The 10,059-nt window shown below is 53.1% G+C and overlaps 1 protein-coding gene across 1 annotated transcript; it reads left to right on the forward strand.

The window, feature by feature from the left end:
• Positions 1–1,554: 1,554 nt before the first annotated feature.
• On the forward strand, positions 1,555–3,483 carry LOC116976654 (zinc finger protein 135-like). Its single transcript, XM_033026489.1, has one exon. It carries the CDS (start codon positions 1,660–1,662, stop codon positions 3,046–3,048), a length of 1,389 nt encoding a protein of 462 aa, XP_032882380.1. The 5' UTR covers positions 1,555–1,659; the 3' UTR covers positions 3,049–3,483.
• The last annotated feature ends 6,576 nt before the right edge of the window (positions 3,484–10,059 follow it).

Consider the following 10,059-nt stretch of genomic DNA (forward strand, 5'->3'; position numbering starts at 1 on the left):
AGAGACTGATTGAGGCACACCACTTCCTGTTTTTATAGTCCCTCCCCCCGCCGCTAGTGGGAGCAGCAGAGAGAATGGGGAATTATGTAAAAACATTAATATCTCTCTCATTTTTCATCAACGGGAAAAATCCTCGGCACACATGCGGCGGAGGGGGGCTATGAGCGAGGTGGCCAAAAATGACGGCCGTAGGTGGCGGCGTTCTCTCGGAAATCGCAGCACAGATGGCCAAAACCGGTCAAGAACAGACTTTTAGTAATATAGATTAATGATTTGGACGAGGGAATTGTATGCAACATCTCCAAGTTTGCGGATGACACAAAGCTGGGAGGCAGTGTTGGCTGTGAGGAGGATGCTAGGAGGCTGCAAGGTGCCTTGGATAGGTTGGATGAGTGGGCAAATGCATGGCAGATGCAGTATAATGTGGATAAAGGTAAGGTTATCCACTTTGGTGGCAAGAACAGGAAAGTAGACTATTATCTGAATGGTGGCCATTTAGGAAAAGGAGAGATGCAACGAGACCTGGGGGTCATGGTGCACCAGTCATTGAAAGTAGGCATGCAGGTGCAGCAGGCAGTGAAGAAAGGGAATGGTATGTTAGCATTCATTGCAAAAGGATTTAAGTGCAGGAGCAGGGAGGTGCTATTGCAGTTGTACAGGGCCTTGGTGAGATCACACCAGGAGTATTGCGTACAGTTTTGGTCTCCTAATCTGAGGAATGACATTCTTGCCATAGAGGGAGTACAGAGAAGGTTCACCAGACTGATTGCTGGGATGGCAGGACTTTCATATGAAGAAAGACTGGATAGACTCGGCTTGTACTCGCTAGTATTCAGAAGATTGAGGAAGGATCTTATAGAAACTTCTTAAGGGGTTGGACAGGCTAGATGCAGGAAGATTGTTCCCGATGTTGGGGAAGTCCAGAACAAGGGGTCACAGTTTAAGGATCAGGGGGAAGTCTTTTAGGACCGTGATGAGAAAGTTTTTTTTCACACAGAGTGGTGAATCTGTGGAATTCTCTGCCACAGAAAGTAGTTGAGGCCAGGTCATTGGCTATATTTAAGAGGGAATTAGATGTGGCCCTTGTGGCTAAAGGGATCAGGGGGTATGGAGAGAAGGGAGGTACAGGATACGGAGTTGAATGATGAGCCATGACCATATTGAATGGCGTTGCATGCTCGAAGGGCCGAATGGCCTACTCCTGCACCTATTTTCTATGTTTCTTTATAACGGTTTCCTCCGCCATAAACGCACCCAATATGTGCTAGTAATGTCCTGTTTGCCAGATTGTTGACCCTCTGTGTTCCCCTCCTGCAGGGTTTAGGAGCTGTTGCTGTGGACGGAGAGACGGGGACGTGAGGGCGGCCAGGGTGTCGGTGAGCCCCCCCTATCTGCTCGGTGTGCGAGGTGAGCTTCGATGGTGGACCAACAAGGAGAAGCGTTATGAGTGACGTGTGTGGCAAGGCCTGGCGGTTCTTGAGCGAGCTGGAGGCCCACCGGCGGGTGCACACGGGAGAACGTCCCTTCAACTGCTCGGAATGCGGCAAGAGCTAATCCCACTACAAGTACCTGCAGGGGCACAACCGCGTGCACACCAGCGAGAGGCCCTTCACCTGCTCCAACTGCGACACGAGCTTCAAGACGGCGAATCACCTGAAGATGCACCGGCAGGTGCACACGGGCGAGAAGCCCTATGGCTGCCCCACCTGCGACATGAGCTTTGTCCACTTGTCGTGGCTACGGAATCACCTGCTGGTGCACAGCAGTGAGCGGCCCTTCACCTGCTCCGACTGCGGCAAAGGCTTCAAGTCGTCCAATCACCTGAAGAGGCACGGGAGCCTGCACGCCAGCGAGCGCCCCTACACCTGCAGCGACTGCGGCAAAGGCTTCACCCAGTCCAAAGACCTGCTGTCCCACCGGCGCCTCCACACCGGCGAGCGCCCCTACCGCTGCGCCCAGTGCGGCAAGGGCTTCACCCTCTCCAGTCACCTGCTGGATCACCAGCGCATCCACACTGGGGAGCGGCCCTATACATGCGCCCAGTGCGGCAAGAGCTTCATCCAGTCCTCTCACCTGGTGGAGCACCAGCGCACCCACACCGGCGAGCGCCCCTACACCTGCGCCCAGTGCGGCAAGAGCTTCACCCACTCAAGCACGCTGCTGTCCCACCAGCGCACCCACACCGGGGATCGCCCCTTCACCTGTACCCAGTGCGACAAGCGCTTCATCCGGTCCAGTCAACTGCTGGAGCACCAGCGCACCCACACCGCGGAGCGGCCCTACACCTGCGACCAATGCGGCAAGAACTTCATCTTCTCCGGCAGCTTGCTGTCTCACCAGCGCACCCACACCGGCGAGCGCCCCTACGCCTGTGCCCAGTGCGGCAAGAGCTTCACCCAAGCCAGTCACCTGCTGAAGCACCAGCGCACCCACACTGGGGAGCGGCCCTACACCTGCACCCAATGCGGCAAGGGCTTCATCTGCTCCAACAGCCTGCTGGTGCACCAGCGCACCCACACCAGGGAGCGCCCCTACATATGCACCCAGTGCGGCAAGGGCTTCACCCGGTCTAGTCACCTGCTGGAGCACCAGCGCACCCACACCGGGGAGCGGCCCTACACCTGTACCCAGTGCGGCAAGTGCTTCACCCGGTCTAGTCACCTGCTGGTACACCAGCGCACCCACACCAGGGAGCGCCCATTCACCTGCACCCAGTGCGGCAAGCGCTTCACCCGCTCCGGCACCCTGTTGGATCATCAGCGCACTCACACCGGCGAGCGCCTCTTCACCTGCACCCAGTGCGGCAAGGGCTTCACTCACTCCTCCAAGCTACTGTCCCACCAGCGGTTGCACACCGGCTCCCGTCCCGTCCCCAGCCCGGTGTGTGAAGAGCGCTTTGCCACGGCCTCCCATGCCCTGTCTCACCAGCGCGTGCACACCAGTGGCCAGCCCTACGACTGCCCGTACTGCAGTGAGGAGTTTGACAGCTTGCGGGGGTTGCGGCAACACCGGCGGACCCATGCCGGCGAGCAGCTGCTCGCACTGTGACAACAGAGAACGGGGGCTGCGGGAGAACCAGCGGTTACACACAGGAGACAGACCCTATGTGTGCGCTGGGTGTGGCAAGGGTCTCACCTGCTGGAGCACCGACGAGTCCACACAGGCCAGCGCCCCTTCACCTGCCCGCTCTGCGGCAAGGCCTTTGCCCGCTCCTCCAGCCTGCTGGCACAATGCCACGTGGATGGATAGGCGCTGTTCAGATAGACACAAAATGCTGGAAGGAATGGGTAACGTTTCTGGGTCGAGACCCATCTTCAATGTCTACCCGAAACGTCACCCATTCCTTGTCTCCAGAGATGCTGCCTGTCCCGTAGTCTCCGCGCATTCCATTCTCTAGGCCCCCATCCTCTCATCTTCACCGTGGACGTCCAGTCACTACACCTCCATCCCCCACCAGGATGGTCTCAAAGCCCTCCGGTTCTTCCTCGACCAGAGAAGCAACCTATACCATTCCACTGAAACTCTCCTCCGCCTAGCTGAGCCGGTCCTTACCCTCAATAACTTCTCGTTTGACTCCTCCAATTTCCTCCAAATACAAGGCGTAGTTATGGGCACGCGCATGGGCCCCAGCTATGCCTGCCTCTTTGTCGGGTACGTCGAACAATCCTTGTTCAATACGTACCAGGGCCCCATCCCCGACCTCTACCACCGCTACATGGACGATTGCTTTGGTGCCACCTCCTGCACCCACACACAGCTGACTGACTTTATCCACTTCACCACTAACTTCCATCCGGCACTCAAATACACCTGGACCATTTCCGACACTTCCCTACCATTCCTTGACCTCACTATCTCCATCGCAGGTGATAGACTTCTGACCGACATCCACTATAAACCCATGGCTATCTAGACTACTACTCTTCCCACCCTGCTTCCTGTAAGGACTCCATCCCCTACTCCCAATTCCTCCGTCTACGCCGCATCTGCTCCCAGGATGAGGTGTTCCACACCAGGGCATCGGAAATGTCCTCATTCTTCAGTGAACGTGGGTTCCCCTCCACTCCTATAGATGAGGCGCGCACCAGAGTCTCTTCCATACCCCGTAACACTGCTCTCTCTCCCCATCCCCCCCACTCGCAACAAGGGCAGAGTCCCCCATGTCCTCACGTTTCACCCCACTAGCCGTCATATACAACAAATAGTCCTCCGTCAATTTCGCCACGTCCAACGTAACCCCACCACTCGCCACATCTTCCCATCTCCCCCCGTCTGCCTTCAAGAAAGACCGTTCCCTCCGTAACTCCCTTGTCAATTCTTCCCTTCCCTCCCGTACCACCCCCTCCCCGGGCACTTTCCCATGCAACCGCAAGAGATGCTACACTTGTCGCTTTACCTCCCCCCTCGACTGCATTCAAGGACCCAAGCAGTCGTTCCAGGTGCGACAGAGGTTCACCTGCATCTCCTCCAACCTCATCTATTGCATCCGCTGCTCTAGATGTCAGCTGATCTACATCGGTGAGACCAAGCGTAGGCTTGGCGATCGTTTCGGCGAACACCTCCACTCGGTCCGCATTAACCAACCTGACCTCCCGGTGGCTCAGCACTTCAACTCCCCCTCCCATTCCGTATCTGACCTCTCTGTCTGGGGCCTCCTCCATGGCCGGAGTGAGGCCCACCGTAAATTGGAGGAACAGCACTTGGGGAGTCTGCATCCTGGTGGCATGAACATTGAACTCTCACAATTCTGTTAGCCCTTGCTGTCTCCTTCCCTTCCCAGCTCTCCCTCAGCCCTCGGGCTCCTCCTTTTTCCTTTCTTCTCCCCGCCCCCACCCCATCAGTCTGAAGAAGGGTTTAGGCCCGAAACGTTGCCTATCTCCTTCGCTCCATAGATGCTGCTGCACCCGCTGAGTTTCTCCACCATTTTTGTGTACCTTCGATTATCCAGCATCTTCAGTTCCTTCTTAAACAACATGCTGCCTGTCCCGCTGAGTTACTCCAACACTGTGAAATGTCACCCAGGGCCGGCCTTAGGAGGTGTGGGGCCCAATTGGGAAATGTTTTCGTATACATATATAAATAAATAACTATGATTGAGTCACGTGTCGTGAGTAACATAACAATTCGGGGAAGAGTTCCTTTCACAGCGTGTGGGGAATCTAGCCAGGGGTAACGTTGCGAGGAGTGAAAGAGCGATGAGAAGGAGGGGTTCGGGTTCATGTCTGTAAAGCGGCCTTTTCACGGGGCGACTTGACGCAAGAGTTAACCGGAGTTTAACATCGTGGGAACCTCGTGCGATAACAGTGCGGCATTCGTGGACCACCGTGGACCACCGTAGCGCTAACGGCAGGTCATCGTGTAACTTGGTCACTCGGGAGAAAATTCAAGAAAGTTTGAATTTCTCCAAGAGTGACTTGTACACTTGTGGTTGAGTATTGCAACATTATATGAACGTAGTGGCCAGTGCGATATCCGTAATAACTCTTGCGGGTACCGTGGGAACTCCTGCGAACGGTGAACCCGGAAGCTGGACAGAGGGGACAGAAGGTGAGTAAAAATTATCTTATGTGGGATTGAATTTAAAAAATAAATAAAAGTAAAGATTTGCATCCGCATATGGACATCAACTTATTCATGAGTTATGTTAATGAGATTCAAGAAAATAACTATAATCTTTAAAAGGGACTTTACTGAAAGGTTACGCATTTTTATGGTCCGTGAGAAATTTTTCACATGTACTTCTTTGAGAGATACAGGTCGGAGTCCTCGGGTCCAGGGGTCCGGAACGCTACCAATCAATGTTGTACAGAGACCCGTGTAAGGAGTGAACTGTACATGCTGGTTTAAACCGAAGACAGACACAAAAAGCTGGAGTAACTCAGCGAGTCAAGCAGCATCTCTGGAGAAAAAAAGCTGACGTTTCGGGACGAGACACATCTTCAGACTCAATTCCGATTAGGCTGTCTGAAGAAGGGTTCCGGTGTTGGGGGAGTCCAGAACCAGGGTCCCAGTTTTACAGTCTACCGTGGGAACTCTTTAACTCAGTAGAGTAAAGTAGCCTTTGTCATATCAGCGCACAGGCAGCAGTTGACTGTTGCTCTATTCAGTTTCCCAGGGGGTCGGGACGGGACTGGAGTTGGGAGAGAAAGGTGGGGGAGTCGAGGGAGAGGAGGGGGAGACAGATGGGGGTGTCTTCATTTACTGACGGCGGGTGTCTGTCACTGAAACAGGCAGGTGAGATTTCACATCCACCTTGTGTGTGCCTCTCTCTCTCTCTCTCTCTTACACAGGCTGAGAGACTCTGCCTCTGTGAGTGTACGTCTCTTTCTCCCCCTCTCCCACACACAGTAAGACCGAGGTACTGTGCTCAGTCCATCTGTGTCTCCCACATACATAGTAAAATATGTCTCCAAATGAGCCAATTCAACCAAGGGAGGATATATATAGTGTGTGAAAAAAAAAGTTACATCATTTGTGTCACGTGTAGTTCACGATGTTCATTCAAGATTTAACGGGAAAGCTCGGGAAAGGGACAAGTCACTCGCACAAATAGCAGAAATGCCGAGTACCGTGGGAACTCTTTATCTACTGCCGTTATATCGTGCGAGACTCGTGTTGGACCACGACCTCTTCACTCTGGTGACATCTTGCGTCAACTCGCCCCGTGAAAAGGCCGCTTAACACTTACTCGGCGCTCCGGGCGCCACCGCATTGTGGCCGGGGAGGGAAGCAGCTCGCGTGGCTACGAGTGGCTTCCATCACCGGACAGCGGAACCGACTGCCATCTCAGCTTCTGCCGTCCCGCTCACATCTGGCAGAGTTCTCCGTCTGAACAGTGAGGGAACCAGCTCACGAGCAAAGATCATAGAGCGGAGTGGGTCAGTGGGTGATGGATAACATCACAGCGGGCGGTGGAGCTTAGTCATGTGTCAGCGCGAACAAGGGATCAATTGAGGTTACGCGCAGCGACTGGAGAAAAGACCCTTCTTTAGACTGAACTGAGCTCTTGTCGGTGAGAGTATTTGTGATTGTCTGAAGAAGGGTCTGGACCAGAACCGCAACGCTCTCTCCAGAGCCCCTGCCCGTCCCGCTGAGCCACAGACACGGAGTTGAAGGTAGACACGGGGATCCACCTTCAACTTCAGAGCCAAACAAAAAACACAGAGTGCTGGAGGAACTCAGCGGGCAAGGCAGCACCCGCGGAGGGAACACATGACTTATCAGGAGGCGCCACGGGCCAGGACTCGTCCCCCCCCCCTCCCAACAGAAAGGAACCGCAGATGCAGCCGTCACTGCAAAACGTCTAAGAATTAATTGTAGATGCTGGAAAATCGAAGGTAGACAAAAATGCTGGAGAAACTCAGCGGGAGCGGCTGTGAGGCAGCATCTATGGAGCGAAGGAAATAGCCAACGTTTCGGATCGGGTCTAAAGAAGGGGGGGGGGGATGCAGGGAGTCAGATAGACTGCGCTGTGACGGGGGGATCCCAGTGTGAGAGCGAGTCATCACTTGCGTACAGCGTTCCCACATCCCGCTTCTCCACGAAGCAAGGCACACTCTTTCCCTCCGCCCTCTCCCCCCTTCCTTCCCTCATCCTCGCCCCCTCTCTAAAGAAGGAGGCAGGGGGAAGGGAAGGGAGGTAGGGAGAGGGAGATCTAAAGGGTAACTGGTTTTGGTCTCCAATCACCTCACAAAGGGCAGCCAACAGTGGTGGTGAGGCAGAAGGGAGAACTCTCTCCCGCCCCCTTCTCTGCAACCCCTCTCTCTCCAACTCCCTCTTTCCTCTCTCTCTCTCTCTCTCTTTCCAATATCCCCCTCTCCAATTCTCCCCCCCCACTCCTCTCCCCCCAGCCACGTTTATATCAAAGATCCTATTGCGGAGCAAGATAGCTTACTCCTGCGAAATGCAATGGGCTGACGTGTAGTACGCTACGGAGGGGATCCTGGGTATTTTTCCCCGCCCATTTTAGTAACCGGAGCCTACCTGGCCCGACTCGCAGTGTAATCAACGTTGCGGGGAACAGTGTGATATAGGGTTAGATTCATAATTCTGTCAGTTCATACTTCTGTTAATTCTTGTCAAGAATAAAATTTGACTCTGGTAATTTTCTTTTTTAATGTTTTTTAAATCATTTATTTTTAAATGGCTCACAAGCAGTGTTTGAGTTGATTTTGTAGTAACCGGAACCGACCCGACTCGCAGGGTAATTAACGTTGCGGGGGAACAGTTTTTTGTGCGTGATATAGGGTTAGATTCATAATTCTGTTAGTTCATACTTCTGTTAATTATTGTTAAAGAATAAATTGTTTATAAACACACATACATGAATGTGATATAAATGTATTTAATCATATAACACACACAATTATATTTCTTCTGATTTTTATAATCCAATTATGAACTTTATTTTAGACTAGACAAGGGACATTAAATAATAAACAATGTAAACCTCCCCGCAACTTCACACACAGTAGGCCCCCCCCCCCCCCACCTGGCACTCCCTGGCCTCCCCCCACACTACAATGTCTCCCTCCCTATGCCCCGGGCCGTGCACCACACCCTCACCCCGCCAAGGCCTCAGGCCTCTACGGGCCGCGCACCTCCCTCTCCCCGCCCAAGTCAAAGACCAAAGCGAAGATACGGGAGCGGAGGCGGAGCAAAGATCCGATCTTCGGCCGGAAGCAAGATGGCGGAGGCTGGTTGCTAAAATGGGTCCTATAATCACCCATGACCGTACTACGCGTTTGCGTGAGAGTATGCCATCTTGCTCTGTAATAGGATATTTGCTGTAGATTATGTGGTCATTGACCTCACACTTACTTATAACCATATAACAATTACAACTTCTCCACCATGTTGATCCCGCTTAGTCCACTGCAGCTGCTGCTCATTTACAACATTATTTACCTCGCTCCGTCCGCAGCGACATCACCAACTGCAGCTTCTCCGCCGCCATTTTCATGCGGTCGATGGGGAGACTTGGCCCGGGGCGGCGGGGGGACCAGGACCGGCGGGCGGCCATCATGGTGAGGTCGGCGTCGCTGATTGGTCGGAAGCCGGCGGCCATCTTAGTAAAGGATAGACGGTGTCTTGATGAGAGGTTGACGGTGGCCATCGTGGTGAGGGGTCGTCGTCAAGATTCAAGAGATTCAAGAGAGTTTATTGTCATGTGTCCCTGATAAGACAATGACATTCTTGCTTTGCTTCAGCACAACAGAACATAGTAGGCATCACTACAGAACAGATCAGTGTGTCCATATACCATTATATAAATATATACACACATGAATAAATAAACTGATAAAGTGCAAATAAACAGATAATTGGCTATTAATGTTCAGAGTTTTGTCCGAGCCAAGTTTAATAACCTGATGGCTGTGGGGAAGTAGCTATTCCTGAACCTGGTCGTTGCAGTCTTCAGGCTCCTGTACCTTTTACCTGAATGTAGCAGGGAGATGACTATGTGGCCAGGATGGTGTGGGTCTTTGATGATACTGCCAGCCTTTTTGAGGCGGCGACTGCGGTAGATCTCCTCAATGGAAGGAAGGTCAGAGCCGATGATGGACTGGGCAGTGTTGACTACTTTTTGTAGTCTTTTCCTCTCCAGGGCGCTCGTGTTGCCGAACCAAGCCACGATGCAACTGGTCAGCATGCTCTCTACTGTGCACCTGTAGAAGTTAGCGAGAGTCCTCCTTGACAAACCGACTCTTCGTAATCTTCTCAGGAAGTAGAGGCACTGATGTGCTTTCTTAATAATTACATCAGTGTTATCGGACCAGGAAAGATCTTCTGAGATGTGCACGCCCAGGAATTTGAAGCTCTTGGCCCTCTCCACCCGTTGAAATAAACGTCAGTGGAGAGAAGGAATGGGCGGTGTTTCAGGATCAGCAGAGGCATCTAGGAGCGGCCAATGGCACCGTATCCCGCCCCCCTCTGACGGGCAGCGTCAGCGGGCAATGTTGGTGGACCATGTGAGGTCCTCTGAAATGTGTGTGCCCAGAAACCTAAAGCTGGACACTCTCTCCACACCGTCCCCGTTGATAGAGATTGGGGCGTGTT

This window comes from Amblyraja radiata, chromosome 9 (assembly GCF_010909765.2).
Source record: "Amblyraja radiata isolate CabotCenter1 chromosome 9, sAmbRad1.1.pri, whole genome shotgun sequence".
Taxonomy (NCBI): Eukaryota; Metazoa; Chordata; class Chondrichthyes; order Rajiformes; family Rajidae; genus Amblyraja; species Amblyraja radiata.